This window comes from Spodoptera frugiperda, chromosome 26 (genome assembly GCF_023101765.2).
Source record: "Spodoptera frugiperda isolate SF20-4 chromosome 26, AGI-APGP_CSIRO_Sfru_2.0, whole genome shotgun sequence".
Lineage (NCBI taxonomy): Eukaryota > Metazoa > Arthropoda > Insecta > Lepidoptera > Noctuidae > Spodoptera > Spodoptera frugiperda.
The window spans coordinates 8,980,457-8,996,504 of NC_064237.1; the positions used below are offsets into that span (position 1 = coordinate 8,980,457).

At 35.4% G+C, this 16,048-nt stretch overlaps 2 protein-coding genes and 1 long non-coding RNA gene across 4 annotated transcripts in view; 1 reads left to right on the plus strand and 2 right to left on the minus strand.

Moving 5' to 3' along the window:
• The window catches only part of LOC126912517 (mitochondrial uncoupling protein 4-like), a 31,929-nt gene extending 30,972 nt beyond the window's left edge, over positions 1-957 (minus strand). Inside the window, exon 1 of the mRNA XM_050705010.1 lies at positions 634-957. The gene's annotated coding sequence lies outside the window, so the exon portion shown is untranslated. The remainder of the gene's footprint in view (positions 1-633) is intronic.
• A 5,117-nt stretch (positions 958-6,074) lies between these two features.
• LOC126912525 (uncharacterized) lies at positions 6,075-9,016 on the minus strand. Its single transcript, XR_007707244.1, has 3 exons — positions 8,874-9,016; positions 7,048-7,159; positions 6,075-6,256 (listed from the first exon to the last, which is right to left on the minus strand). It is a non-coding gene; the product is annotated as an uncharacterized LOC126912525 (long non-coding RNA).
• A 123-nt stretch (positions 9,017-9,139) lies between these two features.
• On the plus strand, positions 9,140-16,040 carry LOC126912516 (uncharacterized). 2 transcript variants are annotated; one of them, XM_050705008.1, is made up of 7 exons: positions 9,140-9,333; positions 9,509-9,781; positions 11,560-11,656; positions 12,155-12,466; positions 12,952-13,141; positions 15,088-15,241; positions 15,390-16,040. In XM_050705008.1, exons 2-7 carry the CDS (start codon positions 9,633-9,635, stop codon positions 15,487-15,489), a joined length of 1,002 nt encoding a protein of 333 aa, XP_050560965.1. In that variant the 5' UTR covers positions 9,140-9,333; positions 9,509-9,632; the 3' UTR covers positions 15,490-16,040. The 2 variants fall into 2 exon arrangements, with proteins under 2 accessions (XP_050560965.1, XP_050560966.1); XM_050705009.1 differs by lacking the exons at positions 9,140-9,333; positions 9,509-9,781 and adding an exon at positions 10,207-10,241.
• Positions 16,041-16,048: the final 8 nt, after the last annotated feature.

A 16,048-nucleotide genomic window follows, 5' to 3' on the forward strand; every position in this document is an offset into this window, starting at 1 on the left:
CCAAGTCCTTTCTTTTGCTACTACAATAGAATCGTATACTTCAGTTAAATATTGGAATCGATTCTGACCTTCATATCACGAATCGATAAACTTATACTACTGGCTAGTTACAAACTGGAATTCCAATTTGAACATTCGAACGCAGCAAACTTTTTTTAACAGTTATATTTTGTTTCGTACTGGCTGAATAATATTTTTTTTTACTATCAACAATTTTATTGATTACTTTATTTGAAATCATGTTGCAATTTCTCTTTTATTTTACCTTATCAAATCAGATTTGCCAATCAACGACAAAATGAACGTTTTAAAATTAATTATGATAATGGGGAACTTAATTTATGGTCCCTTAAGAAAAATATCCAAGTACCCACATTTGCCAGAATACTAAACTGATGCATTATTGTGAAAGTAATGTTGATGTTAGTCTAATTTATCATTCATAAGTCCAAAACAATAGTGTTTATGTTTTTATCTATTCAAAGAGCATAGTAAAGACAATTGTTATCGTATCAATGAAGATTGTAATTTCGTTTATCATGAAAATATTATTTACTATCGAAAATTTGTTGATAAAATGATGAATAACTTTGTTTTTTTCGTGTATTACATATATGTACATGTGATACCTACCTATACATAGGCCGGGCAGGTCAGCAACAGCATGAAGATAATAACAAGTTAACGCAATTCGAAATGTATTTTCATTCATCACCTGATAGCAGTCACAATGTAAACATTGAACTTATTACATAAATGACTGTATAATACGCGGGCCGAGAGAGAAAATAGCCGAGCGAGAGAGGTAGATTAGTAACACGTGGGTGGGTAAGGGAAGGGTATATTTGTGCTTGGCCCAAATTCGCGGTGTAGCAATGAGCCGCGGCGCGAAAGAGCGCGAGGCGAGTGGCGACGAGGATGTTGCGTCCGTCTCACATCGCTACCGAGTTGTGACTATGTACTTCTGACTATTCTATTCCGCCAGGGCAGCTGACGGGCTATTCTCAAGGCGCCTAAAATTAATGATGTCGCTGCGTTATCGCGAACGAACAAAAAAAGCTGAAAATTTTAACCTTTTTATGTCACTTTGTTATTGCCAACTGTTCTCTGAGAAATGTTATTGTGAATGTTCATTGCTTAGTAGCGAGGGTTATTTTAGGGGGTAACTAAGGACAATTGTGACTTTGCCGTGGGTAAAATAACGGGGCTTAAGTTTAGGTTCTGACCCTTGTTGGGTATTAAAGAGATTTTAAAAGTCTCAAAAATCATATCACACTAAAAATATATTTTAGACTTAGAGACAATTTACATAAAAAACACATTAAACACACGACAGGAACAACCGAAAACGTAGCAACGTATAGTTTCTAATGACAACGACACGTTACCGCGCCACCCTTCGCGGTTGTCGAATAACCCACTAACATCTGACGCAAAAGAAAGAACCCAATAATCTATACTATAAGTACACAGCTGTTTACGTATAGCTATCTACTACGATGTGACGTCATTTCATTCAAGAAACGGGTTTCGCGAAAACTTCAATGAACTGTTTGAACGTAATTTAGTTGACGCATATTACCACTACCGCACGTATTTTAGTCCTTGTGTAGACTAATTAGAAGTTTATCGGTGCGCGGTATTTTTAGCACGCATATTTCTGCACTAAATAATGCATACGTAATGTGTTACGTTATTGAATTGAATATTTATATATCGATTTAATTATGCAAGTACATAGGTATCTACTTAGTTTTAGTTGTTGCTTATGTAAAATTTATCCCAATATTATAAAGTTGTTGGCTCAATATTATATTATAAAGAGAGATCTTTTCTACAATTAAAATGTAAGTGCATTATTCACTGACTTACATTATTACATAGCTGTTTTGCTGAAAAATGTCCCCTATTATTATAAACTTTAAAAAAGGATGACTAACAACAGACACATTCAGTATCGATTTTATGTCACAACCAGCCGAGGACGCAATACCTGCAAATGTCAATATGAGGACGACTGGTTATAACATTAAAAAATGGCTAAAACAGTGAATCTATTTTTGCAACACACCTAATAATTATTATGTTTTAAACATCATCATACAGTGAGCACTTTGGTTTTTAAATCCAACACAGTGATTCGGTTGCTAAAAAAAAAAAAAACTTAGACGTAAAAGGTTTTTGTATAATAATTATTTTTTAAAAATCATCATACAAATTACAGTTTGCAATTCGCTTTTTAAATCCAAAACAAATTGTTTCGGTTGTCAAAAATAAAAAAATAAACCTTAGACGATCCTTTTGAAGTGTAATCCCTACCGCCAGCGTCAGGGGAGCCCGTGATGCCATAGATACAACCCTAGCTATCATTTAACAAGGTTCTGTTACCTTTTAATAACACTGCTCCCCAAATTAAACGCCCACGATACGATTACAATTAAAATTAAAACAACATGGACTATGGAAGGATTACCTTCCACTTATTTAAGCATTTTTTTTTCGAACTTGCAAATCTTGCTACATAATGACTGATCTAAAGAATAAAAAAATATATATATATAAAATATAAAATTCGAACTTCTATTCACAGGGAATTATTACTCTGACAAGTACCTACATATAGAAACTTAGGTCATTGTCGAAAAAACCTAGAATGTAAAAACATAAATAGGTACCTAAGACCTTTTTAAGACTATATAGGTTTCGGAATCTAAACTAATATTAATTCGTATAAAGGTAATAAGTCTATACCTGTCCTAAGTCTAGATAAGACTCTTTTCAGGCTTCAGAAAAAGTTCAGAAGTAATCAGCGACGATTGCTCGGGATTAGTCTCCGCCATTTCAAAAGACGAGCAAAAAGGAACCTTCGCCTTTACTTTTAAACGACAAAAGCTTAAAGTAATAAAGTCATTCTGTATAAAAAAAAAAACTACACTCCATTGTACTTAAGTATTACATTACGGCATTGTTTAAAATACGAAACAATGTTCAGTACCGGAGGGACAATGCCATTCCATTATTTTGACAGATGGAGCCTAACTGACTTCACTTTGGGTACCTGAGACACAGGTACCAACCTAAAATCACACAACCTTCTTCAGAAAGAGCCAACAGCGCGTCGTAAACGGTACCTGCATCCATTGTATGCTTATGTTTATAGTGTACACGATACAGACTGAATGTAAATCTAAGTATTCTAAGTTTACAATACCCCAATTTCACTATCAATACTTATATATTTTTGTCACACACATAAAGTGTTAAAATAAAAATATGCCGAACGTCGCTTTGCTTATCATATTTATTTAAATAAAGCCGATTACTGCCAAACGAGCTTTGGAATTCAGCCCGCCAATTTATCGCGTTCTTTTTTTTATGACTCTGATACTGTTACGCATGTCCATACAGCCTGTAGTATTAAATTCTTATAATTTGTTCGGTTAGACGATCATTTTACAAGACTAAAAAGTAGAGTTATGTTTTTACAAGTTTTTTTTCGGAAAGGTTTACAACTAGGTAAATGTTTTTAAATTAGATTTTTTTTTTAAATTTGAAATTGAAAGAATGTGATTGTATAGAATGAGAAACCATATTTTTTTATCTCTAAGTTGTTAGCTAATGTTCTTGAAGATTTGTTTAATGAATATGACTGTTTGATAATTAAATAATAGGTACCTAGATGAGTACCTAGGTGTTTCTACAACCTAAGTATAAACACACTTAATGAATCTAATGAATACACTTATTGTAATTACTGTAATATTCTTTGAACAGCTACAATAGCGAAGTAATGGACTAAATGTGCCTTATCATGGTGCATATCAGCGAATATTGTCGCCCTGAGCTATTTGAATTCGATAAGATAAAACTCAGGCGTTCTTGCTTTAATATTTATACAGAAACCGGTACTGCATTTTTTAACATGTTCGGTGTGTATTTTTTGCACCAAAACAAATTATATGCATATTTAAAAACAAGACAAGAGCTAAAATTAGGCGGTAATTAATTGGTTGTATGTTAGTACATGTAAGGTTTGACAGATGGCGTTAGTTGTGAGTTGGAAGACAAAGCGTATCGCGTGGTTACAAAAATATCTGGTTTCTCCGTATCGCGGTCGACCGCGCGACTGAGAGCACGTTGTGATTATCACAAGTCACAACTCACTGACCTTGGGGCAAAAAGGAGAAACAATTTTAATTCCAACTGCGGTGTATTTCTTACTTGAGCATACTAATAAGGCGTTGTTCATTCTTAGAAACTTTACTTCATGAACAAACGATTTTGATTAGATGTGTTCATACTTTTAGTTTTGGTTTTGTCTATGTTTGGAATAAATTGTCTAGGTTATGGATGTTTACATTTATGTTCTAGGTAAAAAAGCAAAAAATGGAACTCGTATTTTATAAATAATTCGGTGTAGAAATCGTAAAACAATTTTAGCATTTAAAGTTCACTAGGAACGTCATAGACGATTTAAATCCGGTTCATTTTTATTTATTTATATCTATTTGGATATTTAAAAAAAGAAATAAGTTTAGAAAGTACAGGACGCAGTCGGTGATACATTTACGCGCGTTTTCCAGGAACGCGGACAAGTGGGCTGTCAACATACCGCGACGTGCGGCAGTGACGCACCCAATTTTAATTCCCGCTATTCAACAACTACCTTTGAAACGGTAGTACGTATACATCAATGCGCGGTGTGTCACATCTGCTTCATTTATCCATTCTTCGCGCAAAAGTAAAAACTGGAATTAAATTTTTATATCATCATTCAGTACTTATGTGTTTATTATAAGCGCAGGCAATTTTATTATACCAAGCTTTGCTGTGGATCATTACTTTTTCGTACGCTTCTAAATCGTTATTTGCACATTAATTCAAACAGTATATGCAATAGCTTTCTAAATAAACGTTTGGTTTTTTTTACCCGATTTTAGTAAGGGTATTTAACTTTAATTAGCGTTTATGTAAAACTAGTTCTACTAAAAATACCAGCTGCAATGTAATAAAAAAATCGAAAATAAAAAAAATATTTTCTCAAATGTCTAAAGCTATAATAACATTGTAAAAGTATTTATGCACGTTATGTTTCGTCGGGCTCGGTCCCAGCAGGCAGCCAGTTCGTTTATCGAATACAGACGGGATCCCGGTATAAACATAAAAAATTAAACCGAACCGAACCCTCTGCGCGGCACGGCGCGTTTGTTCCCTTCGTACTTTTTGTGCGCGCGGCCAAACCCTCGACGCTCACTTCTTTTAGGGCCCGTATCCCTGCATTCAACTGGCACCCTATTGAAGCCATATTCCGTTCGAAATATCACGTCGTAAAGACCGACAAGCGATACTGTATTATCGTTAAGTCGCTGCTCGTTAAATAATAAACTGTTGTCTGTTCAACAACTGTGTTCTGTTATCAGGAATTTGAATGCTAAGATTTTTGTTCTCAGTAAATTCTTTTGTGTTCATGTATTATTTAGGAAATAGTTTTATTCCATTGTTTTCGTACATTTCACGTTAACGATGACGCCTGAATTACCTAGCTCTAATTCAGGCATTTAGATTATTTACAGTTATCGTTTAGTTTTCGTGAAACAATGTTATTAATTGTTATTGGCTGGGACGCCGTTGTTTGTAATGTATTTAGACGCGACGCGACTCGCGAGCGCGCGATCTGATTAATGGAATAATTGGATGTCATATCGCGAGAAATTATCTCTACATAACAGTGACTGTAATGTCTGTTTGTTCGTATTATTTGTAGCATGTACTTAAGATATAATACGGAGCACTAGGTGAATAGAGACAAGGGTTAATGATATATCTCATTTGTGAGAACATAAAATTAATTTAGAAACCTGATATTATACTCCGAAATAACGACATTGCTGCTTTTTAGTACAGAATAGTTTAAAGATTCTTGTAAATATAATTATAAGGTAAATTTCAATTTGTTAAGAAATGCTATGGACTAATATGTACCTAAATAAAACGTGACTATGTCATTAAAATTAGCACTTCAGAAGGAAATTAAAATCGTTGTTGAAACAAATAACACAATACTGTACCCATAGTATCAATAAACGCCTGAGAAAGGTCTAAGTCAGACTTGGCAACAGTCAGACTTTAGCAATGCTATCAGGAGGAGACAAGTAGCTGAGAAACCACACCACATACGATGCTTCCGACGTCAGCCAACGCCAAATACCACGCTCACATCTTTTCCTCAGAATCTCAGCTTGAAAATCACGTCCATCTGAAAATTGTTAAAGCATACATTAATGATTTATGATAAGTACCATATTCTACCAGTTACTTTACCAGCGTTATACGAATAAAAACTTAGCCTATGTGTTTGATCTGGAGCTGCGGACTACCAAGCGGGTTTACCGGGGCTCTAGTTCAAAAAGCAAGAATAGGAACGGGGTGATTTTTTTTATCAGTATGAGTCTGACACTCCCTCTCGTATCGCTCAAGGCGGGAGAATCCATTAGATGTGTTATTCCGCATCATAATCTATCCCTGTACCAATTTATGTTCAAACCCATTCAGTATTTTTTCTTAAGTAAGTAACTAACACGCATAAGTATATCGTAAGAAAATGATGTATTAATCTATTAACCAATCAACACATCTAATACCAGTCGCAATCCTTCAACTAATCACACACATGCACCCAACTTGCATTTAAATGAAGCAAGAGGGTGGGAACAAGCATTTAAACTGTACATTACGCTTGCGGACAGGATGCTGTCCAGTCCAGGATTCTAAATCCCAAAGCCCCCAATGTCCCAACAGTACACAGTATTATTTTATTTTCATTTGAAATCCTCGATTGCATCATGGAGCCTGCATTTATGCATAACAATAGACTATCGAGTATAGCAATCGACCCTTGTTACAGCGAATGAATTGCATACAACAAAAATGCATGCAAGTTGGGGTGTACTGTATCACTAATATGTACATCTAAAAAACACTATGCACACCATTGAAACTCAAAAAAGGTTTTATATAATAATAACAATAATTTAACTGCTTTTATACCATTATAAATTGACGATCTTCATCATGAGCAATGTAGGCAACTCCGCTGGTGATGTGGGTGTCCATGGGCGGCGCTGATCGTCTACCAGGTGATTCGTCTGCTCGTTTGCCCCTATGTCATAAAAAAGCAGCATTGAGTAATATATGAAAGCGGATGGTTTAGATCCTTAATTATATAAAAATAGATATAACACCAGCTTAGATACTTACTACACTCTAAATACAATCAATAGATTTTACTTAACCATCGGCTTAACCCTATAAAAGGCATAGATAGACTGTAAATACTGTTAATCCTGTGTCTCTAAGAAAGGTATTAAATTCTTACGGTGTAAAGAGTTTCGAAAGGTTTTCCATATTGGAAATATATTGTCTTTATTTAGGTAAACTATAAACACGTATAATAACATCATAGTACATAGATCTGGCTTGTTAGAAAGACCATTCATAGCTGACATGGAATGTCCTAAATACAAATAACCAACAGAGACGAACACAGTCAATATTTGGTTACTGTGTTCTAACTAAACTAGGTCACAGTTTGGCAGATTTTAAGAACATATAATTCGTGCCTATTAAGAATATCAATATAAATATATATACTAGGGAAGTAGATAACTTCCCTAGTATAAATTGTAACTAGTAAGTAAATGAAAACAATACTTATGTAATTAATACATAGACCTCATATTCGATCAAAGTAAAGTAATATTAGAGTGGGGTAAAAGTTAAATGTTTAACATGAAAGTAGTTCAAGAGATCTTTTAATATTACGAAAACATTACAATTGGGGTTTTTCTTTCTTTCTTAAATACTTATCTTAGTGTTTCTGAAAAGAACTAGGACATGAATCATCTCAATACTGTGTCAAAATGTTGAGAAATAGACTAATAAAATGTGAGACTAAATATTTTTGTCTTAGCGCTTACCTATATAATGTGCTCAAAAGATTTTAAAGAATTTAGATTAGGAATTAATTAGGAATGATGTTAAGTGCCTGGGTTTGCGGTGGGAGTCCGAAAACACTCTCGTTAAGACCCATTACTGGTCTTTGTTAATTATGGTATTTACGTATTGGAAGCAGAATTATTAGGTAATTCAAGTTACTTATAGAAAGTAAGCTAGATATTCTGGAACACACTAATATTTTTGGAATCTTTCATACTTGGTACGCTAAATACATATAGAAAACTTGTCATAACTTCAGATTGGATTATGCTATTTAGCTATTAAATAATGTATGTAAAGCACATGCATGGATACCTAATTCTTGAATTTTTTCAAGTAATCCTTGTAATTTAGAAAATTTCTTTTAGTTAACTACGTGAACTTTGAACGAAGTGGTTTGAACAACATGCGTTGGTACATAACGCGTTGCAAATAAAAATAGGACAAGTTGCTAACATATAGATAGAATCAGTTTACAAGGTATCGGTTTAAACTTAAAAGATTATAGACACCTAGGCTTAAATTACATTAGTGAGCATCGGGTTACACTAGATTAAGAGGAGAAATTAGGCTTTTCACAGCTCATGTGAATTAGAAAATTTTATAGAAATTCGTAAATTGATATTAGAATTTCCAAATCATATGGGTATTGGAAATGATGGTATAGTATACATAAGGGTGTAATATTGAGCGAGGAATCAGCTATTCAAATTAATCATAGAAGTTCCCGAAAAAAACCCTTAAAAGACTTAGAAAGAAAACACGAATTCCAGAGCCGAAAACTGACGAATACGTTCATTCAGAACGCTACGCATCTAATCAATGAAATAAATAAACCTGCAACTTTACCACGAGCTATTAAATAAACAATAACACACCTAAATTAAAGAGGGATCAGAGCACATGGCGATCTATCTTTCGAAACAACAAAGCCGATTGGTGTGACGTTCCACCCCGGTGATATGTACGTCCTACTACCTAAATGCCTTATGTACACCGCTAGTTACTACTTCATGACTACTCCGAGCTCAGTGTGTACTGCAATGCAACGGAAAATATGCGTGTTTACCAAAGTCGTTTCGGTAGAACGGTGTCGTGTGTTGCGTCACGTTTAAGGAAATTGATAGTGCGCCGAGGCCGACGTGACTAACATTATCGTGATTGTGCTCATTTTGTGTTCAGTTTTTCAAAATTCAATTTGATATTGTAGTGTGGTGCTGTGATTTAACATTAAAATGGAATTTATTCTTTCTCATCCCGTTTCTCCCTGTGGGTGGAGGCCAGACAAATGTCCGACGTTCGACACGCCGCGCGACCGACATAACCTTGTGCTGTCGAGTAAGTATATTTTTTGTTACTATCGTACTCAAACTGGTTAAATACCACAAAAGTCTAAGTAAATTGGAATATTGATTCAATTTTGGTAGAGTATTATGCTAAATAATAGTAATAAAAGCGTAAATGCAGACGAATTAAGCATATTTCGAATAATAATATCGAACGTCATTACGAGGTTCGCTGTACAAGATGGCGGCGAGTGGGGAGAGGGCGCCCAGTTGGCCAGGTGCTGCCGCCGCGTCGAGTTCGGCGCTATAGCTAAACTAAATACGCAGTGTTGTACATTTAGAACGTTCACAATGGCTACCGCGAAAGACACGTCTACTTTCTTTCTGGAGGCAGATGCAAAAGATTTTGACAGTGTTTTAAAGTTATACCCTCAAGCGATTAAACTAAAAGCTGAATTGAAAACAAAGAAACCCGATGAGCTCATAAAATTGGACAACTGGTAAGTACAAACGCCTTTGAAAGGAGAAAATGCGGCCGTGGCGTGTCAATGAACTTGTATTGTGTGTGTATCCGTGCAAACTGATTTGATAGCTACCTCCCTCGCGGACTGCATCTCTAGTCCGCGGACGGCTCATTAAAACCACTGCGTCACGTGGGATCGATGTCAAATTGACACGATCGTTTTTCCTGAAGCCAGTGTGGGGGAAAATATCGGCGCGCTTAGGCGTTATAAAATGGTGGCTGTCCTTTACGTATCATGACTCGTTTTAATGCACTAAAGTTTATGTTTAGGGTCGTCCGCTTGCTAATTCTACAGATTCCTTAACTAAATAACAGGCTCGATAATGTGTAAGATATGTTGTTGCATGTTTCACAAGGTACTTTGCTAGATAATACAATGCGTTGTTGAGTACAACTCACAATTCACATCCGTTCAAAATGGTGACTTGCCTTTTAAAGCTAAGTTTTATTATTAGTTTTTCGACTTGTTTGGCGTTTGTTTGTAAATTTCGATATGATAACTAAGTTATCTGATATATTTGTGGTATTTTAATACACCTATCTTTTATATTATTGTATTAGTTAAACAGGCACAATGAGTCATCGTGTACTTTAGTACTTACTAAACTTTTACCAGAGCGTAAAGTTTCAAATTTTCTCACAACTTGTATTGAGGGGAATACTTTTTGTATTGAAATATTTTCAACTTTGTGAAAGTTTGAAATAATTTATTACTAAATTATTATACAATGTTTTAATAATGAGTCACAATAATTAACACGTTTACTCAACCTATTTCCTATGAAAATAATTTTTATGATAAAAACTATTTTGCAGTATTGATTTATAGGTGTAATGTAGTGTTAATGATAGTGAATGTGTACAAAAAATTTTCAAAGTAATCTTTATATTTTTAATATTACCTAAATAATTAACTAAGTACTAAACTTAATTATATTCTACTTAGTTAAATACCTCGTCTAGTCCTCCTTACTACATTTATTACAACTTTCTAGAAATTAAACATTCTAATATTTAATGCATTCAAAAATACCATGTGTTAAACATTTTTATAAAATAATTCCCGACTAATCTTTAATGCATTCAAAAATACCATGAATTTACCATTTTTTAAAAAATATTCCCAACTAATCTTCAATGCATTAAAAAATACCACGAGGTAATTTTTTATATAAAATGATTCCCGACTACTAGGACCTAGGTTCAGGAAAAATTGAGAACAAATTAATAAAATAAAAGCAATCAAGCAGGAAATCTCCTACTAATTAAAATTAAATTAATTGTTTACAGTATTTTATTACTAGTCAAATATTGTATTAAGATTGCTTTTAAAATGTTTTAAGAGCAATCTGTATATGGATATTTCGTTTCATTATTAAAAATACAATTTAGTATTGAATTTATACATAAATGTCGCCATGTTTTAACAAGCGTTCTACCATATGGCTGTTGAAGAACATGTGCTAAACGAACACAGCAATAAAACGGACCGTTTCTAGTAATTAGCATCTACTTTATGTACTTTGAATAACAAATTGTAGCGGAACGCCAAAGTATAGCTCTCATTCCCATATGCAGATTGATATTAATGTTTCCATTTCAACCCTCGGGAAGGGTTGAATTTCAAAATAAATTTCTGTCTCGTTCAATTTCTCCGTTTCAATAACTCTAGACTCGAAAGCCCTGGGGCGATCTAATCCGTCGATATTTTACCATGGTGATGATATATCTACAATAATTCCTTCATGTTTGCAGGTACCAGAATGAACTGCCAAAGAAGATTAAATCCAGAGGCAAGGACGCGCACATGATACACGAGGAGCTTGTACAACTCATGAAATGGAAACAAGCGGTCAGTACGAGTTTATTATACTAACATCCAGCGAAACCCGTTTCATAACCATCGTATTATTGATAAACTATTAGTTTTTGTGTCAGCCCCGCGCTGGGAAATGAATTGAGTGTAAAATATTAATTCAAAATTGACTTACACGTTCAATTCGTGTAAAGAAATAAAAACAGGATCTTCCTTAACGATCACTTAAACTTGGCTTAACAATTTGTTCAGCCAACGTAATTTGCATCGGCAATTACATTGCAAATACTAGCTTAGAATTTAAAATACCCAAATATCCGTAATCATTTGTGTAAAGTACTTAGTTTAGTTTTAGCACGATTGTTTTACGACCAATACAAACGTCACGCATGTCAATCAATCGCAAGAATAATTACTTCTTATAAACTACAACCAAATATTTACAAGAGATTTATAAACATATTGAACACTTGCAAGTACAAACGACCTATTGAAATTGAACAATGGCTTGAATTTTTTCATCTTGTGTTACAGAGAGGAAAATTTTATCCACAATTATCATATTTGATAAAAGTGAACACGCCGAGGGCTGTGATGGCAGAGACGAAGAAAGCCTTCCGAAAGTTGCCGAACATAGAGTCGGCGATGGCGGCGTTAAGTAATTTGAAAGGAGTGGGCACGGCCACGGCTTCAGCAGTGCTGGCGGCGGCCAGCCCAGACATAGCTCCCTTCATGGCTGATGAATGCGTGCAGGCGATCCCCGAGATGGAGGGAAGCGACTACACTGCCAAGGAATACCTCAATTTTGTAACCCATATTAGGAAAGTCTGTGATAGGTTAAATAAGGTTAGTACACTGAATTATCTATACTCTAACATACAATGCAACATACGAAACGTCTCTTTATTTGGCAAAAGGCCTAAGTGCCCTTTTGTAATGTTTTGGCAGTAGAGTCTAATGGCTTTTGTTTTACACGCCACATGATTTTTAAGCACCCACACAAACTGACAATTTTACTATTGACCTCGCATTTGTGGGAATTTGTATTTGTCACATGGAACTTTAATTAAACACACATAGAATTGCTGAAATAATAATTAACTTTGGCGTTAAAAACAGGAAACTGGCATACCGGCAATAACTGCATTGCAATCCTCATTAATTAATCTTAAATTGATAAATAAGTGTTAAATTCATCCTCTTGATACAATGTAAATAACTCCATACCAATTAAAGTACTTAGTTACTGGTCTATCTTTGGACAACCTGCCCTTATAATCAATAGTTTGGAAATATTTCTCAATTTTTTCTAACACGTGGTATTTTTCCAGGAACAAAACGGCTGTGGCAACAAGTTTTCTCCACACATGGTAGAGCTGGCGTTATGGACACACCACGTGATATCAGACTTGCAGCCGGAACTGCTTGGCAAGGAACGCAGGACGGTAGCGCCAGCCAACGGGGGCTCACCCCTACCCAGTGATGAGAGCAATCTCGAACCACCTTCCACCAATGGCAATGGTGAGTATTCAAACGAAAAAAAATTAATAATCAATTGACTGCCAGTATAGGAGACAATAGAAAATACACGCAATGTTAAATTACCACGTGCAATGTAATTTACCACAAGATACAATGTTTTGTATCTTGTGGTAAACTACATTACACGTCTACCTCATGTTTGACAAAAAAAAAACTGCCAAAATTAAGGGATTTCAATAATGACTGCACATTGTTAAAAATACTTACAAAATATAGATAGATGCATAACATAAATTATTCAATTTTTAAATTAAAATAAGTACATATTTGATTTGATTCATCTATTATTGAATAACATTGGGATAGATTTGAGAATTTCTACTTATATTTGTTTATGAATAGTAGTTTGGTAGCACCCTTAACTAGAGTTAAATTATTTTTTTAAACCCCTTGGCGAGATACAGTTGAATAACTCTGACATTTATATGAACTACTACTATAGGTAGTATGTTAACTGTTCCATTATGTAGAAACTCCCTGTGGTCAACCACACCAATTTAAGAAATAATTCAATCACGAATGTTGCCTTGGAATTGCCCACAAACGTAGACTATTTTACATTAAAGTATGTTTAATAGGAAAATTCTAAATTGGTTTACCATTTAGATTGGTAAAAGTTAATTACACAAGTCGTTATTAATTTTATCAACCTGATATTTTAATATTAGGAATATGATACGAACGTAGTTTGTCATTGAAAAAGAGTTTACAAAATAAACACAAATTCGTAAGATATTTATTATGAAAGTCGTCTTTGCTCTAGGTATAATACTTTGCCAACAAAAACTCTACAAAAAAAGTAAAACGGGACATATTCTAATGAATACAAAAGTATTTAAAAAAACCTGTTTTGTAACCCATATTATTGATAACTAAAATATGCTATGGGCATGAATTTGACAACATATACATAATGCATGTGTTTTGCTAAGTTGATAATAGTTAGTGTCGTTCACCTTCTATCCATATTTTAATAACACGTGAAAATTTAGCAAATATTGAACTTTTAATAAGCTTTTGTTTATTTAATCCAGTTGTTCACTTGTCTTGTGCTTAATCGAGACAACTTGAAATGCAGCGCGGTCGCTCGAAATCAGAGAACGCCTGCTCTCATTTCCAAGCCCGTTATTTATGATTAATCAACTACGTTTTTTCGTCCGAAAATTTCGGAAGTTTCTCTTTTATTCATTATTTTTGTCGGACAATTCTTTTCACGTGGTGAATAGGGAACCCAACCTTACATAAACGGAATGATTGTATTCCATCACATACAAAACAAGAGCCTGAACGTATCTTTAGTGTAAATTATAGTGTAGCCATAAAACGTGATCGCAATAAAATTCGAACGCGTATTATGTTTGAAATCCTACTAAAGTCTGGCCTTATTTGGAAGCAAATGTGATAACTTAGGAAGACGAACAAGTCTCTTTGTTTATAATTTATGGGGGTGTTTTTTATAGTGTTTACAAATATGCCTCATGATTCTATAAAGCTTATGAATGAAGACGTCTATCGTGCTAACAAAACCTGTAGGAAGCACTCGGTATATAAGGGCGTATTCACATTATGCGTTGTCCCGCATGTTTTAGCTAACGATGCCTATGATAACTGAATGCGGGACCAAACGACTACGAGGTATAATGATCACGTTTTATGTTATTGCCAGTTTGCTACCCACAATCCAGTGAGCAAACGAGACGAAAATATGTACTGCAGTGTAATTGTGATGTTGTAGATAACTAAGCACCCAGTTAACTTACAAGTAATTGTGCCCGCACAATCGTTACCTACAGAATTTGCGACGCATTCAGCTTACTTCTTAACGACTATTTGAACACGTTAGGGAAATGAGCCATAATCACACGCTCTTAATTTCCGTGTGGGTAGAAATGATCATGATTTCAAGAATGGTTTCTTTGTTACAGGAAAATTAGGCGCAGACTCAGTGAATGAGGACACGACGACGTCGTGCACAGAGGACTCGATGGATGCGAAAGCTGCGTCCCCCGCGACTCCCGCCACCCCCGCGTCCCCCTCCGACAACTCCGACTCCGCCTTCAGCACGCCGCGTGCCAAACGGTAACTATACTTTACACACTCTGTAATTACATTGCATTGTTCCAACTACCAGCCGTCCTATCGGTTTTTATGCACACAGTTGTTTCACCATTTCCACGATAACTCGTATCGAATAGATGTATTCATTTGTTCCGTTTGTTTGCTGCAGGCAAATGGAGGAAGCGAGCTCAGAAGAGAACTCACTGGGTGACTCATCAGACGCGGCCGCGTTACCTATCGCTAAGAAACTTCGAAAAGCTACACACTGACATCCGCGCACTCCCACCAAGCGACCCTCGTGCGCCTATAAATAGCTTTCTAGACTAAAATATTGTACCTAGGTAATTTATTTTTCAATTCCGATTAATTTTAACTTAGCATTAAGTTTAAGTACCGGTCGATTTTGTAAGTTTTATAGGGTATCGATATTTGGGGCGCGCACCGAGCGGTCGGGCGCGTTCGAGAGTATGAGATTGTACAATATTTCGATGTGAGTGTATCTTCGGAGTGGCCCACGAGGGGGCCTAGCGTTAGGTTTCGTTTGTAATAATTTTTAACGTTCGAACGTTCGCATCCAGCGTGACATTCCAATAATTGTAAAGTTTCGGCGGCGAGGGCGCAGGGCCGTCGCCGCGGAGAGATCCGGACCAGATGCCTTGACGAGGCCGCGAGGCCGCCATTCACACCATTGCCTTATGACACAGTCTGCCCGCAGAGTTTATATGCAACAAGATAATACAAAGGTCGTGTTACCCGGGCGCCGGGCACACGGGCCCACATGTAGTTTTTATTGAACAAATATAAGATATTAATTTTATAATGTCGCAT

Bases quoted from the DNA above. Each gene is read 5' to 3' on its own strand.
- LOC126912516 (XM_050705008.1), top strand. From the start codon at position 9,633: ATGGCTACCGCGAAAGACACGTCTACTTTCTTTCTGGAGGCAGATGCA. The intron at 11,657-12,154 runs GTCAGTACGAGT...CTTGTGTTACAG, and splicing joins TCATGAAATGGAAACAAGCG to AGAGGAAAATTTTATCCACA. The intron at 15,242-15,389 runs GTAACTATACTT...TGTTTGCTGCAG, and splicing joins AGCACGCCGCGTGCCAAACG to GCAAATGGAGGAAGCGAGCT.